This window comes from Mobula birostris, chromosome 21, assembly GCF_030028105.1.
Source record: "Mobula birostris isolate sMobBir1 chromosome 21, sMobBir1.hap1, whole genome shotgun sequence".
NCBI classification, from domain to species: Eukaryota; Metazoa; Chordata; class Chondrichthyes; order Myliobatiformes; family Myliobatidae; genus Mobula; species Mobula birostris.
The window spans coordinates 42,840,647-42,860,733 of record NC_092390.1 but is presented as its reverse complement, the minus strand read 5'-3'; the positions used below and the strand labels follow the sequence as shown (position 1 = coordinate 42,860,733).

Sequence of the window (20,087 nt, the reverse complement as noted above, 5' to 3'; positions counted from 1 at the left end):
CATTTTCTACAACTCTAGTTTTGCTGGCCCACCATGACAGCAGATGTACTTCAGTTCATTGCTACCTGACCTAAATGTGTCCAGTCCAATTCCTCCAGACAGTGACCCTCCAGGCTCCTGCGGCCCTACCAATCCATTGTCGCCTATGGTCCCGTATCACCATGGATTTCATCACAGGTTTATCACCTTCTGATGGGACCATGGTAGTCGTGTCAGTGGTGGACCCAGTTCTCCAAGGTGGTCCACTTCATTACCCTCCCCAAACTTCTGTCAGCTGCTGAGACGACAGATCTTGTACTCCAGCATGTAGTTTGCCTCTACATTGTGTCATAGCAGGACCCACAATTCGTCTCCCGCTTCTGGGGAGCCTTCTGCTCCCTCCTCCGCACTTCAGTGAGTTTGTCCTCTGGCTATCATCCACAGACCAATGGTCAAACAGAAAGAGCCAATCAGCAAGTAAAGAAGTTCCAGTGATACTTTGCTTCCTGTAACCTTCCACATGGAAGAAGTATCTGCTCTGGGCCGAACTGACCCAAAGTCTACACATTCTACACATTCTCTGCTACAGATAGGTGGCGGCTTTGAAGTTCTTCATTGCTACCAACCCTCATTGTTCCCTGTGGAGAAGAAATAATGTAGAGGTCCTATCCACCATGGCCCTGGTTTGCTGATGCTGGAATGCTTGCAAGGGCCATCCTAACTGCCAATCGTGGTTACTGCTGCCTGATTAACCATACTCAGAGCCCAGCCAGCCTACTCCAGATTGGGGACCACATCTGGCTGTGCATTGACTGACACGAGCTTTCGCTCTGGTTCAACAATCCCTTTAAGATCACCATCACAATAATCCAGTCACTTACCATCTCCAGCTGCCACTGTCCTTCAGAATCACACTTGTCTTGCCTCGTCGATTGCCATGGACCACTCAACCCACTTGAGCCTGCACCTCCAGAACCTAGGATGGTGAAAGGTATAGACAGTTCGCCGGTTGATGGATTCATAGTGTCGTGGATGGGTGTACAGTACCTGGCTGACTGGAAAGGGTACGGTCCAGAAGAGAGTTCTTGGGTGCCATCCAGTTTCATCTTGTGTCCATTGCTTATCAAGGAGTTCCACTGAACCCATCAGATCATCCTGGGCTATTTGGTGCTAGCCATAGGAAGAGGGTTCTTGTCAGACCTGCACAGGTAGGCACCTCCCAATATTCACCAAGCTAACAGGAGTATCCTGCCACTCATTTTCAACTTATCACCTGCAGCCTATTTAAACCCAGTTCTCATCCATAGTCCTTGTTAACCCTTCAAACCAGCCAATCTCAACCAGTTTCCCCTAGCCTTCAGTTACCTTCTTGCCTTGTCATGTTATGTATCCGTCTGTTGTTTTGTAGCCCTTTGTGACTCGTTATTTTGCAATGTATTTTTAAAGTGATCACTCACTGATAAGTCACCTCCGCTGCTCTACGGTTGAGTCAAGCCTCCTCTTTTTCTTGACAGTTCACCCATAAAATGATACCAACTCTGCTAGTTCATTATAAATCCAAATGCATTCATCACAACCAACAGGAACGTTTCCATTTGAGTTGTATATCAGTAGTTTCTGTGACAGATTGTTTTTAAATCATAGCTTACAGCTGTCAGTTCTCAAATCTGACACAGGAATAAGTCATGCTATTAGCAACCAATGATTTGCAAAATCTTAATTAAAAGCCATGACATCTTGAAAACTAAAAAATGTTGTAGTGTGCCTGTGTGATGATTTGTGATTATTTCCGTACCTCTGGACAGATAAGGCAGATAAATTCCCTGAAATTTTGCTTTTTGTTTGGGCTGCTGACCTGTGAATTTGTTAAAAATGTGATGTTTAGTGTCATGATGCTTCTCAATTGAATTCCTCTAACACTGCAAAACTAAACATGTATTGAATGTCGTTTCTTCAATAAAATGCCACATTTCTGTCCAATCACAGAACTTCCAAAGCTCACTAATATTTTTTATTTACTTTTCATCATAACATATTTGCTCCTCCTTGGTCCTGACCTCTACTGATGATCTTTCATTTTTCTTGAGATTCTCTGTCCCGGAATTAATTTGACTTCAGTCTCAATGTATGCAGTTTTATTGATTATGTATAATCAATAAAACAGAACACAAAGCTATTGAGAACTTTGACTTAACTGACATGAAGAATTCATAAGGGTCATGCTGCAGGAGCCATGTATCTATTTTCTGTCTGTCTGTATTGTATTTTGTATTGCATTTATTATGACTGATTTGTCATGTGGGTTGTGGTGTGGTAGAAACAAATAAGTATAGTTGCGTATTCACACCTTGCGTTTAGTTTAGTTAGAGTCAGAGAGGCAGCCAGAATATTTTTTTTGGCGGCTCTCGTTGTTAGATTACTGTCATAGTTATTAGACTGCTTATTTCATTACATTACTATTTTTAGTTTTGTTAGTTTTTTATCATAGCAAGATTGTTCATCTTTGCTGGTTTCTTAATAAAAGATTGAACTTACTTCCTTCATTTTTAGAACTTTGTTACCGTGGATAGCGTATCATGCAGTGTCAAGCCCCGTGTTTAGTCTCTCAGCGTTTTTGTTTTTGTTTTTTTTCAAATAACCACTACATTTTTGTCAACAAAAAAGAGTTATACCAAATGAACACCAGTCTACAGCTAAGCATTGCCTCGGACCTGTTGGCGAAATTGGAATTGCAACACAGAAACCAGAGCAGCTTGTGGCATGTAACAACCTTTTGAGGGGTTCACGCTGTGTGTTTGTGGTTTGAGCACAGTTTTGAATGGTTCATTGGGGACTGTTCCATGATTATGTGGTGCTTGCCTGAGGGTTCATCACTTTGTTTTATTGAAATGCTGAAATATTCCTGTGGCCGCGTTTCAATTTGAAGGCTGTTTTGTTTAGTCTGGTTAAAGTGATGTGGATGCGGGGACAGTTTGTTGACTACGTTTATCGAATTGCAATATCACTGATGCTGCAGGTGAACAAAGACTTAGTTGTGAGTAGTACAACTACAAAAGGTAACATGAGTGAATTAAAATTTGGAACTGATGTCAGCATATCAGTGTTGGCAAAAGAGAAATCAAACTTACTATGAAACTTTAGTGAGTAGAATTGAAGGCTTCAAAAGGAATACGATACAAATGCGAACAAAATTAAACGTCAATATCAATTAATGATCTTATGGAGAAATAAGGAAAATGCCTTACAAGTGCAATCTTATTTTGAGGATTTGACTGATTTCTGTGAACCCGTTGCTAAGCAATATGTATTGTTGTCACTGCTTCCTGAGGTCGAATAAGATAAAACAAAGTGAATGTTTTTCAAACATTGGATGCCTTAGTACTGTATTCATAGGGATGGTAATGGTTGAACTAAACATGTAATATTGAAGATCATGTTGTGGAAATAAGTGAAAGTGTTTCTCAGATTCCACAACATGTTTTGACTATGCATACACAGGATGACATAATCTTGAGTGACAGTGCGTCAAATGATCATGCTCCAAGTTTTGCTGCAGGCAGAACACCTTCTGTATCTAATACCTCCTCTTCATGCATTAAAATAGGGGTTGATTTCACTGCATTAATCATATGACAACAATTATTGAAGGACCAACATGCACTGGAAGAGCAAGAGGAGAAGATGAAAGAGCAGCTATGGAGAAGGAAGGATCAGCTTAAGTTGCAGGAAGAAATTGCCGCATAAATGGGCCAACGTTCATGTGCTAAGGGCTTCATTTACAAGGCACAGAGAAAACCCAACACTCATTGTCAATGTGGATTCATTTGTTCCTCAAGTGTCTGAACTACCTCCAAGAGATGGTTCAGGGTTTTCACTCTTGGCTTGTACTAAGGAGGCACTTTGAACCTTTGTCATTTCCAGCAGCTCAAAGTGCTTATTGGGACATTAACTTATGGCATGGAAACACTCTTGTTTTAGATAATAGAGGTCAAAGTAGTGCTATTGATATTATGAGCAAGCAAGTTGAAATAACAACCTTGTTGGAGCCATGATCTGTTCTCTATCTGCATTATATTCTGTGTTGCACATTTATTATACTAACTAATCACATGAGTGGAGGCATGGTAAAAGTGAAGAGAATAAGTCGAGTATTCTTGCTTTGTTGGCGCAGTTTGTAGTAGATGGGGACCAGTGAATATTATATCTTTGCTCAATTATGCTTAGCTTGCACTTGGGTAAGTTTCATCACCTCAATATGTTTGCTAATATATATCCTCGACTTTTGGAGCAATCACTATTGGAGTGCAGGTATAACGAATCTGTAGGGACACTGGCAATAGCAATTGTTTTGATATGGGCCGCTGCATTCTGTCAGCAAAAATTTTTGACATTTACACCAAACAAACATCAGCTTTTGGATGTGTCCATGAAATTAGAAGCACTGCAGCCTGGAACAGCTTGTGGCAAGTAATAAACCTGCTGTTGGTTCATGCTGTGTGTTTGGGTTTGAAACACAGTTTTGAATGGTCAACGCTGCCTGTCCATTGGAGACTGAAAGCTGTGTACAGGTTTCCCCCGCTTTTCGAACGTTCGCTTTACGAAACCTCACTGTTACAAAGACCTACATTAGTTCCCTGTTTTCGCTAACAGAAGGTGTTTTCACTGTCACGAAAAAAGGCAGCACGTGGGAAAAGCAGCGCATGAAAAAAGAAGCGTGTGATAAAAGGCAGCGTGCGCCCCGAGCAGCCGCTCTTCCCCGAGATTCGGAACGGCATTCTCGCCGGCATTGCTTAAACACGTGCCTGTGAGCATCTGTGCTTTATGTCGATTTATTTTTTGAGCATCCGTTTGCAAGATGAGTTCTAAGGTATCGGAAAAGCCTAAAAGAGCTTGTAAAGGTGTTACATTTAGCATAAAACTAGACATAGTTAAGCGTTTCGATCGTGGTGAACAAAGTAAGGACAAAGTGAGTTTGGCTTGTGGAAGTTGACGAAGGTGATGTTGAAGAGGTTTTGGCATCCCATGACCAAGAACTGATAGATGAAGAGCTGATGCAATTGGAAGAGGAAAGGATAACAATTGAAACCAAATGCAGTAGCGAACGGACCGAAAGTGAAGTTGTCCAGGAGCTGAATGTGAAGCAACTGCGTGAGATTTTCGCTGCAATGATAAAGTACGACTTTAATTTTGAAAGGGTACGTCGGTTTAGGGCAAATTTGCAAGATGGTTTACAAAGAATTGTATGATAGAAAAATGCGTGAGGCTAAGCAGTCAAGCATACTGTTATTTTTCAAGCCTTCCACATCAGCCACAGCAGATAACGAACCTCGACCTTTGACATCGAGGCAGGCAGACATAGAAGAAGATGACCTGTCTGCCCTGATCGACGATGAGATGACACCCCCGTGTTCCACCACCCCAGTGGTCCCAACCCCTGGGCCACGGACAGATACCGATTCGCGGAGAATGCAGCAGTAGCCAGAATGCACCCAGCACATCTTTAAGAGAAAAGCCAAAATAAACAAGCTAATTAATTAGGTGCCGCCCGGCATGTAAATGTCGGCCCAGATCAGAGGCGATTGCCGATTGCAGCAATGATTGTAGAAAAGTACAGTATTTCTACTTTATATCAGCTGTGTATTTATCATATCATTCCTACTTTTACTATATGTTACTGTTATTTTAGGTTTTAAGTGTTATTTCGCATGATTTGGTAGGTTATTTTTGGGTCTGCAAACACTCACAAATTTTTCTCATATAAATAAATGGTAATTGCTGCCTCACTTTACGACATTCCGGCTTACAAACAGTTTCATAGGAACGCTGTACCTTCGGATGGTGGGGGAAACCTGTAGTGGTGTTTGCCTGAGAGTATGACCACTTGGTTCTGTTGGAAAGCTGAATAGAATTTGCCATTGTTTTGTCTGGTTTGTGCACTTGGAAAACAGCATGAGTCAACCTGGAAACAGTGACCTTTAAGTCAAGACTAAGAGACAAACTTATCAAATGTGATATTGAAGGTCAGATTGCTGGAAGAAGTGGAAATATTCTTAAGCCACAGAACAGTCTGTGACTACGTATAAAGCTGAAGACAGTGTGTCTAATGTGTCTGCAGCACAATCTTTTGCTAACAGTGCATCCTGTGAGTCTGAGACCACATTGACACGCATTAGAATGGAGGCTGATGTAGCTGAGTTATACACAAGATGATAAATATTGAGAGATAAACAAGCATGGGAAGAAAAAATTGAAAAACTTCAAAGAAAGCAGGAACAGATGGAAGAGCAACTTCAGAGAAAGATGGAACAGCTTAAATTGCAGGAAGAAATTGCAGTCAAAATGGCCAGAGTTAAAGTGCTAGTGACTTCAAGTACTGTGGGTGTTAAATGAGCTCCAGCAGGACAATTCTATAGTGAGAGTTCCTATGTTGACATGGAACAGAGAAAATCCAACATTCTCAATGCCAATGTAGATACATTTTAGGAACAAATGTCTATGAGCCACAGGTTTGAACCCCAAGGGGTAGTTCAGGCTCAGAAACATGAGAAAATCTACAAATACTGGAAATCAAAAGTAACACACAAAATGCTGGAGGAACTCATGAATCTATGCCATATCCAATAGCACAAGGTGCTTCTGAGGACATTGATTTATAGTATGGTAACACTCTGGTGTCTAAATGCCGCACTGGAGGCTGTTAGGACATGAAAGGAAACCACAAATGTAGCGATGCAACCGCAACGCATTGCATCTCTGACTGAAAGAGAGATTCAAATCTTCGATGGCAATCCATTGCAGAATCATTCATTTATGAGGGCTTTCAGGAATAGCATTGAAGGCAAGATTGATAATTATGGTGATTGTCTCTTTTTTTTCTTCAGCAGTTCACTGGAGGTTACTGTAAAGAGCTTATCAAAAGTTGCTAGTGGGTCAGCAAGGTTATCTAAAGGCCCAGACTTTACTACAGGAACATTTTGGTGATGAGCACCAAACTGCTGCATCCCATGTGCAAAAGGCTCTTTCTTGCCCACATGTCAAATCAGAAGACATGAAAGCTCTTTGAGATTACTGTCTTTTTCTTAGAGGCTGTTGCAATACCATGGAAAATGTGCAGGATGTACATGAGTTGGATGTGACTGCTACTATGAGAATTATCCTAAATAAATTGCCAAATAAACTTTGGGGAAAAATGGGGATTGGTGATATATAACTTGCAAGAAAGGCACAACTGAAGGATTACTTTCACTGATATTGCAATTTTGTTGAGAGGCAACTAAAGATTACTGCACGCCCGGTGTATGGGGGTGGGGGAACATACAATGTTACATTGGCAGCAGTAAATAAAGGTGTGAATGAAACAGGATCACAAATTCATTCTCAGCTAAAGGATGCAGCTTTGCTACTACTGTTGCTGCTGCGGAAATTGAAGCTTAACTGAGCCTGGAACTGATGAAAAGGGTACAGATTCAAAACAAGCGGTGAATAAAGCTAAAACAGCAGCGAGTACTTCCTTAGTATCTAATGGCCTTACCTGGGACTGGTGATTATGATTGTAAACTTCCTGTAATTCCAGTTCAGGTGAAGTCTAAGGGGAGCATCAAGACAGTAGTTACTTAGGCGTTCTTCAATCAAGGAAGTACAGCTGTGTTCTTCACAGTAAGCCTCATGAACAAGCTCAACCTGACAGGAAAAGGAACACACATTCTCTTACACATAAGGGGTCAAGGGAAGTTTGTGAGTAGCTATGTCATTTAAAAATTGGAAGTAGCTAACTTAGATTGTTAAACAGTTGTGATCTGCCTTACATCTATACGCAGGAACTATTCCTTTCTATAAAGGGAGCAATCCTCATCAGAGAGATCGTCAGGCATGGTCTCACCTGAAGCGTATTCATTTGCTGGAAAATGAGTCAGAAATTGAGCTGCTGGTAGGGATGAATGTGCCCAAGGCATTAGAGCCATTGCAAATGATTTGCGGTGTTAATGATGGACCCTATACAATCAGAACAATGCTGAGTTGGATTCTTAATAAACCTTTGAAAGGAGACTGTGATGGTGGAAGAGCTGATGTTCGGCCAGAGCTGACAGTTAACAGGATTTTAGTTTTGAGCTTAAATGAGCTTTGACCTGATATGTCAGGAAAAGATCACAATCCAGGCCAGGCTGCTTCCCAAAAGAGGACACTTGTGTGAGTGTTGAGATTTCATGTCCCCTGTGTCTTGGTAGCATGTAGTTGTAATTTTTCTAGTATAATTAGTGAGCTGGAATGTTGGAGTCATGCATCCGTTCTCTATCTGTATTGTATGATGATTGTATAATTAGTCACATGAGTGGAGGTATGGTAAAAGTGAAGGAAATAAGTTAACATCGTTGTGCTTTGTTGCAGTCTGTAGTAACTGGGGACTAGTAGATGTCGTATCGTTTGCTGTCCGCTCAATAACTCTCAATTACACTTAGCGTTCACTTGGGTATGCTTAAGTTTCATTGCTTCAAGATAGCTAATGAAGGATCGAATACATATCCTTGACCTTTGGAGCAATCATTATTGGAGTGATGGCACATCACGCAAATGTGATAAATCCGTTGGGTCATCAGCAGCAACAATTGTTTTGGTTTTAGCGTGGTTTGGCTGCTAAAAACCTTTTTGGTACAACAATAACACAATTTCATCCTTGCCTAAAAGAAAGATTCAAATCTTTGGTGATCCATTGCAGTATCATGCCTTCATAAGGGCTTTTGAAAATAGTGTTGAAGCAAGATTGATAGCTATAGTGACTGCCTCTAATTGCTTGAACAGTACACTGGGGGTTTCCCTTGACAACTTGCCAGAAGTTGCCAGCATGTTGTCCAGAAGAAAGGATATCTAAAGACCATAGTTTTACTACAGGAACATTTTTTTGGTAATGAGCAGAAAATTGCATCCACCTACATGCAAAAGGTTCTTTCCTGGGTACCTGTCAAATCTGTTAATGTGAAAGTTTTTCAAGACTACAGTCTTATTCTTAGAGGCTGCTGTGATGCCATGGGAGAAGTGCAGTACATGCAAGAACTGGACATGCCTGCCAGTATGTCGCTTGTCTTAAAGAAATTGCCCTGTATACTTCAGGAGAAATGAAGGATGGTGGTTTGTGAACTGTAAGGAAGGAACAAATGTGAAATTAATTTCACTGACATTGTTGATTTTATTGAAAGGCAATTAAAGATTGCTTTACGTATGGTATTTGCGAGTATACAGGATGCTCCATCACCAGCAATAAGCAAACCAGCAATAAGCAACAGTGTAAATCAAAGCTAAGGCACAACTTCGTTCGAAGGCTAAAGGAAGCATTTTGCCACTGCTGTGGGGAGGGAAGGAACGTCGACTCTGACCATGAGAGGCCTGCGTCGGGCATTTTCATGCCTTACAAAGCGCAGATTGGAAGTCTGTGGGGCGCCACTCCTCTCACAGACTAGAGCAATGTGTGATTAAGTGCCTTGCTCAAGGGCACAAACACACTGCCACAGCTGAGGCTCGAACTAGCGACCTTGAGATAATTAGACGAACGCCCTAACCACTTGGCCATGTGCCCAACTACTATGACCACTGTTAGAAGTAAAGCTAAAATTGAACCTGGAACTAATAGAAGAGAGAAGGTCTTGTCAGCCAAATGAGTTTGTCTGTTCTGCAAGGGTGAACATACATTGGATTTGTGCCTTCAGCTGGAGAATACTGAGAAGATTGCCTCCCTAAAGGAAAACTATGTCTGCTTTGGTTGCTTGTGTACAGAACACATCAGTAAGGAAGTGTCTTTCATGCAAGGTATGTAGTGGCAAACATCTCAGCCTATTTCATATTCACTCTGATGAAAAGGGTGCAGAGTTGAAACAAGCCGTGAAAGAATCAGACACAGCAGTGAGTAGTGCCCTGGTATCTAATGACCTTACAGGGGCTGGAGATCATGATTGTTAACTTCCCAGAATTCCAGTACAAGTTACCCATCTTAGACTTCACAAGACAGTGGTTACTTACACTTTCCTAGATCAAGGAAGTATAGCAGTGTTCTGCGCAGTGGGCCTCATGGACGAACTCAACCTCACAGGAAAATGGACACACATTCTCTTCTGCACAATGGGTCAAAAGGAGGTCGTGAGTGGCTACCTTGTTGCAGGATTAGGAGTGGTTAGCTTAGATGGTGAAAATTATTGTGAACAACCTAACATTTATACTCAGGAAAGTATGCTTGTCCACAAAAGGAACATTCCACAACAGAGGGATCTCCAGTATTGGTCTCAACTGAAACATGTCCATTTGCCAGAGATTGATTCAGAAATTATGCTGCTGATAAGGACAAATATGCATGAAGTATTGGAGCAAATGCAAGTGAATTGCAGAATTGCAATCAGAACAATGTTGGGTTGGACTGTGAATGGACTACTGAAAAGAGACAATGGTGATGAAAGAGACTGTGCTCGACCTGAGCTAATTAATAGGATCTCAGTTTTGAACCTGGATAAGCTTTGTCAGTGGCAGTTCAAAGCAGACTTCCCTGAACGCAGTCAGGATGAACAACCTGGTTCGTCAGGAGAAGTGAGTTAGTTCATGGAGTTAGTTGCAGACTCTGCAAAAGTGGTCAATGGCCACTACCAGATTAGTTTACTTTTAGAAAGAAGGAATTTAACATGTATAACATAAAAAGAAGGTTGCTGTAAATCTAAGGAAAAGGTTGAAGAATGATTTGTCATTTCACACTGACTACACAACTTTCATGAAGGATGTCGTCTCCAAAGGTTATGCCGAAACAGTGCCAGCAGATGATCTGGATCACAGTGATGGGAAATTCTGGTATATTCCACATTATGGTGTTTACCTCCCCCAGAAAAGAGAAACTTTGTGTTGTGTTTGAATGTGGAGTGACTTTTCAGGGAATATCACTTAATGCTCAGCTTTTACAGAGACTAGATCTTACTAGCTCACTGATTGGAGTCATAAATTTAGAAAAGATCTGATGGTTATCATGGCATGTATTGAATCAATGTCTCATCAAGTTAAGATAGCAGTGGAAGATGCAGCTCTACTGAGGTTTCTCTGGTGGCCTGATGGTGACCTCATCCAAGGTGTAGTGGATTTTAGAATAGTGGTACATCTCTTTGAAGCAACTTAATCATTGAGCTGTGCCAATTTCACTCTTGGGAAATACGCAGAAGTCAATGAAGAACAGTTCAGCCGCAAGATGGTGGATAAGGTTTTGCATTGCTTCTATGTATATTACTGCCTGTGTCGGTGTCCCCTGACGAAGAAAGGGTATCTCTCTGCCATGACCTTGTATCCATTTGTGCTAAAAGCCCTTTTTGACTCTCAAAGTGGATAAACAACAGACAAGGTGTGCTATCTGTGATACCAAAAGAGTAATAAGCAAAAGACTTGAAGAATTTGCATTTAGATCAAGATATCCCTTTGGTGGAGAAAATACTGGGTGTGCAATGATGCATTCAGTCTGATACTTGAAAATTTAAGGTCACAATCTAAGATGGACCACTCACCAGAAGAGGATCCTCTCCAACAGTTAGATCCATCCATGAACTTTTAGGAATTTTGAGTCCAGTGGTGCTATCTGCTAAGAAGATTTTACAAGATTATGTAAGAGAGGGCTTCGCTGAGATGACATTATACGAACATGAGTTTCTCATGAGTGGACAAGCTGCCTGGAAGAATTCTGCCAACTGGAAGACCTCAAGGTTGTTAGATGTTTGAAACCTTTGGGTTCTGAAGAAGTTACTGCTGCGCAGTTACACCACTTTACAAACGCAAGCGAAGATGGCTATGGAGCAGTGACCTGCCTATTGCTGCACAACACATGTTCACAGTGTTTTTATCATGGGAAAATCTAGGGTAGCTCCACTGAGGCATCTCTAGGAAGAGGTACAGTCGACGTTTCAGGCCGAGACCCTTCGTCAGGACTAGTCCTGATGAAGGGTCTCGGCCTGAAACATCGACTGTACCTCTTCCTAGAGATGCTGCCTGGCCTGCTGCGTTCACCAGCAACTTTGATGTGTGTTGCTTGAATTTCCAGCATCTGCAGAATTTCTGTTGTAGCTCCATTGAATTCCATTTCCATCTCTCATATGGGGCTCATTGGTGCTATGATGCCAAGCCACATGGACTCACTTTGGAGAAGTGAGATGCATATGCAGCTTTAAGACTCAGGTTTTTGGACTGATAGTACTTCTCTGCTAAAGTACATCAAGAATGAAACTTACAGGTTCCCAGCCTTCATTGTGTAGCCCTCTCACTGATCTCATATACAAACTTGGCTTGATAGCAGACTCAACAGTGTGAAGGCTTTTTTTCATAAGCAATATATGTCTAGGATCGGTATGATTTGGAGTTCTACCAAACAGAAAAGTTGGGATGTTCTGATTAACGGAACCCCGATTTGAGTGAATGTTGTATAAATACTGTCCATACGGAATTATCGGTCAGCATGAAATAAATAAATTGATTTTGTGTAAAATGGAGTTGGCAACAGTAATGACGTTTTATAGATCAACTTTAATAGAAGGTTATTTGTTTCAATTTTGAACAGGAATTGCTACTACATTGCAGCAAGAGGCACAGATTATCTATGACGAATACAGGAGAAAGGTTGACAGAGGAATTCGACCTAGAAAGTCTGTTAGTGAAGTGTGGAGCAAAGTGATTGTTAGCAGTGAGTTCAAAAGTTCAAATTAAGGGCTCATACAACACCAGTAACCAGAAGCTCAAAACTCAAATATTTTGTAATTTGAATTTTTAACTGTCTGTATTTCTAATTGCAAAATACACTATGTAATTTATTTCGGTCTTGGTTTCATTCATTTTCATTAATTCCATTATCTTCATAGTATTGAAAGATTATTTTGACAATTGTAACCTATTTATGCTAATGTAATAATTTATACTTAAAAACATCTCTCAATGAATGTTATGCCTAAAATGAAATTCAAACTAAAGAGATTTAATGTTAATCATCTCTTTCCTTCAGACTCCTATGTGAGTTGATAGCTGCAGCTTTATACCAAGTCTGTTTTCAAAGATGCTAATGACAAGAAAAATGCAATTAATTTTGTTGAATGATCTTGGCTGCCGGTGGTTATTATGCTCCTATGACAGCCAAATTATTTAAATCTGACATTACTACTGTATCTTAAGTCTTGCTCAGAAGCATTCTTGCTATGGCATAGCCTCATTTTTTTTTTACCAGCATGTATTTTGGTGCTTGTATTAAGCATCTGTTGCTCTTTGGAAGGGCCTATCTGTGCTGTTTTCAGTGCCATGTTTCCTGTGTGTTGTATTTTTATTTTGAAGCAGTCACTGCTCTTTCAAAATCAACCCCCATGAGTAACATGGAGTGGAAGAGACTAGACAGACCATGGAATCAGGAGATGAATAACACTCCTAGAATTGACAGCTTACTAGCTGATTTGTACTGAGCTCTATAGGACTGGAGCTTTAGAAAGTATGCAAGGCTATTGTGCTAGTTTGCAGCATGCCAAAATCCTGAAGAAGTGCATCATAATCCTCATCATCTGCAGAAGAGAGAGAGGGAGGGCATCAGAAATTAGTGACCATCTCACTATTCAATGTAGATTACAAGTTTCTGTCCAATGCTAATTGAGTCCAGAGTGCTCAGGGGATTCATATGGTAGCAGGAAAATTATAGAGTGTTGTGCTGCTCAGGGAAACTATTGCCACTGTGTGAGACAGAAGAGAGGAGGTGGGATGGACATGTGTCTCATTGTATTGGATCAGAAGAAATCCTGTGACAGAATATTGAGCATATGCATACATGTTCTCCAAAATGGGCTTTGGAGAGGGAATTGGGAGTTGACAGTTCCAGTTCTGACTTCAATCTAAACAGTAGAGCTATGCAGGTATTGTAAGGTCACTTGAAACACTAATGGTTGACAATGAAAAATATTCATTGCCTATATCTCACTGAATTGATTCCTGTCAATCTGCAGATAGAAATATTCTCTAAGCTTAAACTATCATGAACCACTGTTCAACTAAATATGGATCTGACCAGTTCAGAAGCTCTGCCTCCTGAAAGTTGACAAGTGGGGTCAAATCTACCCCTAAAATATTTCAAGCTGAAATGAATAAAAACATGTTTCCCACTCCCTCTTTTGTCAAGTTGATATCCTTTAAAAATGAATTCTGTTAGTAAACACTTAAGGATTGTAGCAAAAATGCTGAAGAGGTTCTGCCACCAGAAGAGTAGTTGTGTCTTCATACAACCTATGGCAAGAGATGATGAGTTAACATAGATAAGAGGAACATATGGTAGCAATAGCAAATATGAAAGAATCCAAATGATGACAAAGATATGTTTCTTGGTGTGCTTCACTACTTAACTCATTCTTTAATTACATACCACCATCACCACCACCTAACTGCTCTTCATCAGCTACCATGGAAGGTTAAAACTTGGAAATGGAGTGGAAAACTGCAGAACTGTAAAGCTAACCCAAATAAATATTTCTTTGATATCATCAAGAGAACTTTAGAGTATTTGTTTGACCCTTCTGACTTTTGTGGTGAGTGTATGTTTGTGGTCTTCTGCTACTGTAGCCCATCCACTTCCAAGTTTGATGTGTGCATTCAGAGATGCTCTTCTGCACACCACTGCTATGATGCATGGTTAGCTGAGTTACTGTTGCCTTCCTGTCAGCTTGAACTAGTCTGACGGTTCTCCTTTGGCCACTCTCATTAACAAGACATTTTCACCCACAGAGCTGCCGCTCACTGGATGTTTCTTGTTTTGCACACCAAACTCTAGAGTAAACTCGAGAGAGCGTGCTGTGTGTGAAACATCCAGGAGTTGAGCAGTTTCTGAGATAGTCAAACCACCCTGTCTGGCACCAACAATTATTCTATGGTCAATGTTATTTAAATCACATTTCTTTCCCCATTCTGATATTTAGTCTGAACAATAAATGTACCTCTTGACTATGTCCGTATACCTTTGTGCATTGAGTTGCTGCCAAGTGTTTGACTGGTTAGATATTTGCATTAATGAGCAGGTGTACAGAGTAATGTGACCACTGCGCATAATCTAATTGAGAAAATCTAATTGAAACACAACATTCTTACAGGATTAACCAGACCAGATGTAAATGATACATCTTCCAATAAATGATACGACAGTCTCAAATCACAAAATAAGAAATTTAGGAATGAAAGATGCCTGGGCTCAAAAAGTATCAAAGAACATGGGGGGGAAGGGAGAGAGAGAGAGAGAAGAAAATGCCTTTGAGACAGATTATCAGCCATGATTGTATCGAATGGTGGAACAAACTAAAAGACTCAAATAGCCTGCTCTTGCTATTTTTTGATCTCCCATGATATCTAACATCCTGACAGCTGCTCAAAATGATGTTGATTGTTAGTTTGGGTATACAGTTGTCTTCGTACATTTTCATGTCAGCTTTGAAAATCTCTTTTCTAAATATCATCAGGTAATGTATTTTGCAGATTGAGCCTTATTTCCATAACAGCGATATCAGTTGAAAAATTTGCGATAACCCAAATATTTCTGTGTGGAGGGGGCTTGCAGCCAGCCAAATTTTGCAAAACTCTTAAAGCTGCGGTACTCATCAGAAAGAGAAATGAAGTGTTTGTTTAAAAAAACCTTGACGTGAGACTCTGCAGACGCTGGAAGTCTTGAATAAAACACACAAATGCTGGAGGAACTCGCCAGGTCAGGCAACATCAATAGAAAGAAATGAGCAATTGATGTGTGTTACTTAACCACAGATGTAAGTCAATTCACAGAATATTAAGTTTTCCTCTATTGTAGGGCAGTTCTTTCTCCTCTTTCCCACTGTCAATGAGATGCAGACTGTCATTTGTCCTAATAGAATCAAGTTCACTGTCCAACCACACCTGCAGTAATATGCCCTTCAGAAGAAGAAAGAGGTGGTGAGTGAAGGGAAAGGAACAGAATGGAGGAAGACAGAAAAAGACGATTAGAGGAAAGAGGAATTGAAGGTGGTAGAAAATTAGTGAAGGAAGACCAAGCAAGAAGTTGTGGACAAGAGTGTGTGTCTATGAGATCAGAATTCATCTGAGAATGCTTACAGTCTGTGTCCACATAAATGTAAGTACTGAGTCTGTTCAATTAAGTATGATCTCATATTGTATTGGTCATCATGCCATTCAACCTGTTTAGGGTGTGTGGTAGATTATGTGCAATGGGCAGCCCATTATAAAAGTATTGGCACATAGGCACTTACCTAGTGCTTCACGGACCTAGAGTGGGCAGTGAGTCATCCTTGATCTTGAGATTCATCTGAATAACAAAAGAAGCTTTAATAGTTGGGTAGCAAGGCTGTACTTCGTCCAGTTTTATCTTTTTGAGTTACTAGATGCTGTTATGTCATTAAGGTGGAATATCTGCACAATTGTACTGCCTATTTAATTTAATATTTTTATAAAAAAATTTTAAGATATAGTTTTCATTATTAAGTATCGCAATGTACTGCTGCCGCAAAACAACAAATTTCGTTACATGTGCCAGTGATATTAAAACTGATTCTGATTCAATTCACTTCCGTACCTTATTCCCATATTACTTAATTGCCTTAAGTACCAGTGGAGTGCTTTTATATTTGGACTTCCATCAAGTTATATATGCTAATAACACTGTTTTCATTCCAGAAGTTAAGAACTGCTTTCCTTCCGTCATTTTCTCTAATTGTTCAAGAGTTTAGAATTCATTTCTGTTTATTTCAATGCTGTCGCTTCACATAGTACATGGAATGTTATTGAAATTTATTGAGCTGTTCTTTTCCCTGTCTTAGAAATGCCAGTGATAGAAAAACTGCAGCTGAATGCACGAACGGAATCAAGTTTAGATTTCTCCAACGAGAAGGAGCGGCAACGATTCAAAATACTGAAACAGAAACTAGCACAAGAAGAGAGAAGAGAAGGATTTCTCCAATCTAGAAAAGACTGGGGTGCAGGTTTCGTGTCAACTGTGCCCAGCATTCTGAGGTGAATGAAAATGCCGAAGAGCAAGCATGATATACCTCCTTTATCATGACTAGTAACATGAAGGTTGCATGGTTAGCTTTGCTTCCTCATGGTTTCTGGTGACTGAGTTTTATCCAAACTTCAGATGCTTTCAGTCTAAATTTCAAATACTTTCCATGACTGTGGATGTCCATTGGGTGCTCTGGTTTCTTCCCACAACCCAAAAGCCTGCTGGTAGAATCCAACTGTCTACTGTAGATTTCTCCTTAAAGTAGATTCCTAGCATAGGGAGTCAAAGATGACACAGTTGATGGTTATACAGGAGAGAATTCTGTACATTCTGTGCATCACAATTCCTGAATAAGACAAAGCAGGAGAGAGTTCAGAATAGGTGAGGGGAGCAATCAGGATATTTGGCATGCCACAGTTTCTGAGGCACTTGGAATTAAGCACTTGGCAAGGGCTAATAAAAAGAAGTTAGGTTTAAGTGGAGCAAACATTGTGTGAGTTGGCCAGTGTTGAAGTGGGGTACTTGAGATTTGGCTCTTAGAGGCGGAGACAAGGAGAGACAAAGACTGTAAGTAGATTTTTTCATTAAAAATATCGTTCTTTCTTTTTCTTATTGCACAGTTAGAGTACGGGGGCCGGGGGGGGGGGATGTCAGACAGGATAGTGGAATGCTCCTCTTGAAGGATGTGGGAAGGCAAGGAGCCCTCCAGTGTCCCTAAAAACTGAACCTGCAAGAAGTGCATCCAGCTGCAGCCTCTTTCAGACTGTATGAAGGAATTGAAGCTGGAAATGGATGAACTCTGGATCATTCAGGAGGCTGAGGGGCTGATTGACAGAGCATACAGGGAGGTAGTGACACTCTAGGTGCAGGACACAGGTAACCATCAGGAGGGGGAAAGGAGGATAGGCATTTAGTGCAGAGTACCCCTGTGGCTGTTCCCCTCAACAATCGATGTACCACTTTGAATATTATTGAGGGGGAGATGACCTAGCAGAGGAAAGTCACAGCAGTCAGGTCTCCAGCACTGAATCTGGCTCTATGCCTCAGAAGGGGAAGGGGCAGGGTGGAGAAGAGGAGTGCAGGAATAAGGGATTCCATTGTTAGAGGAACAGATAGGAGATTCTGTGGACAAGAAAGAGACACCTGGATAGTATGTTGCCTCCCAGGTGTCAGGATCAGAGAACATATTGTATTAATAACATAGGTAAGAAAAAGCTGGAGGTTCTGAAGAGAGAATGTAAGGAGTTAGGTAGAAAGCTGAAAAGCAAGGCCTCCAGGGTAGTAATCTTTGGATTTCTGCCTGTGCACACACTATTGAAGATAATAGGATGGTTTGGCAAATGAATGTGTAGCTGTGGAATTGGTGCAGGGGACAGGGTTTCAGATTTCTGAATTATTGGGAACTCTCTGGGAAAGATATGACCTGCACAAGAAAGATGGATGATACCTGAATCCAAGGGGGAACCAATATCCTTTCTGGCAGGTTTGCCACAGCTGTTGGTGAGGCTTTAATCTAGGATGGCTAGGGGATGGGAACTGGAGTGATCGAGCTGAAGATGGGGCAGTTGTTATACAAGTAGATGCAGTGTGTAGTGAGACTGGGAGGATGAACAGGCAGATGATGGCGCAAGATTACAGTCTGAGTTGAAGTATAACACGGGAGTAAAATTGAAAAGGGTGATGAATACAGGACTGAACGTGTTATATATGAGTGCACATAGTACAGGAATAGGTCATGATCTTGCAGCACAGGTAAAGATTGACATTGTAGGCACCACTGAATTGTGGCTTAGAGAAGGTCATAATTGGAAGTTTAACATCCAGGGATACATATTGTATCAAAAGGACAGGCAGGTAGGCAGGGGTGGGGTGACTCTGTTGGTTAAAAAAATAAAATCAAACCCTTAGAAAGAAGTGACAGGATTGGAAGATGTAGAATCCTTATGGATAGAGTTAAGAAACTGCAAGGGTAAAAAGACGCTGATGGAAGTTATATACAGGCCTCCAAACAGTAGCAAAGATGTGTGGGGCACAAATTACAATGGGAGACAGAAAAGGCATGTAAAAAGCACAATGTTATTAGGGTCATGGGGATTTCAATATGCAGGAAGATTGGGAAAATTAGGTTGATGCTGAATCCCAAGAGATGGAATTTATAGAATGCCAACAAGATAGCTTTTTTGAGAACTTGTGGTTGAGTCCACTAGTGAATCAGGTTTAATATCATCAGCATATGTCATAAAATTAGTTGTCTTTGCAACAGCAGTACAATCTAATGCATACTAATAGAATGTGTGTGTGTGTGTGTGTGTGTGTATATATATATATATATATATATGTGTGTTTGTATGTTTACATACGCATATATACACACATACACACAAATAAAATAGTTAATTAAGTAGTGCAATTCTAGAATTCTAGATTGGGTGTTGTGTAATGAACCAGATTTGATTAGGGAGCTTAAGGTAAAGGAATACTTAGGAGCCAGTGATCATAATATGATAGAATTCGCCCTGCAGTTTGAGAGGGAGAGTATAAAGTCAGTTGTATCAGTGGTACAGTGGTGTAAAGGGAATTACAGAGGCAAGAGAGAGGAACGATTGAAAGTTGTTTGGAAGGGGACATTAGCAGGGATGACAGCAGACCAGCAGTGGCTGAACTTCTTGAGAGCAATTCGAAAGACGTAGGATAGATATATCCCAAAGATGTGGAAGTATCCTAAAGGCACAATGGTGCAACTGTGGCTGAGAAGTGAAGTCAAAGACAACATAAAAGCAAAAGAGAGGGCACCTTTCTCCCCTTTATCGATCTCTCTGTCTCTATCTCTGGAGAGTCTATCTACTAATATTTTTTATAAACCCACTGATTATCGCAGCTATCTTGACTCTTCCTCTTCCCACCCTTGTTTTAAAAAAAAATATATTCCTCTTTCACAGTTCCTCCATCTATGTTGCATCTGTTCTCAGGATGAGACTGTTCATTCCAGAAAAACTAAGATCTTCTCCTTCAAAGAAAGGGGCTTCCCTTCCTCCAAAATCAACACTGCCTCACCCACATCTCTTCCATTTCACACACATCTGCCCTAACTCCATCCTCCCACCAC

The 20,087-nt window shown here is 40.7% G+C and overlaps 1 protein-coding gene across 3 annotated transcripts in view; it reads left to right on the top strand.

The window, feature by feature from the left end:
- The window catches only part of LOC140185961 (leucine-rich repeat-containing protein 27-like), an 83,320-nt gene that overhangs the window by 33,249 nt on the left and 29,984 nt on the right, over positions 1-20,087 (top strand). For all 3 annotated transcript variants that reach the window (XR_011882757.1, XM_072239769.1, XM_072239768.1), the window contains exon 5: positions 16,800-16,992. Coding sequence is in view for 2 of the 3 variants with exons in the window: in XM_072239769.1 (XP_072095870.1) it covers positions 16,800-16,992 (193 nt within the window). In the remaining variant the exon portion in view is untranslated. The remainder of the gene's footprint in view (positions 1-16,799; positions 16,993-20,087) is intronic.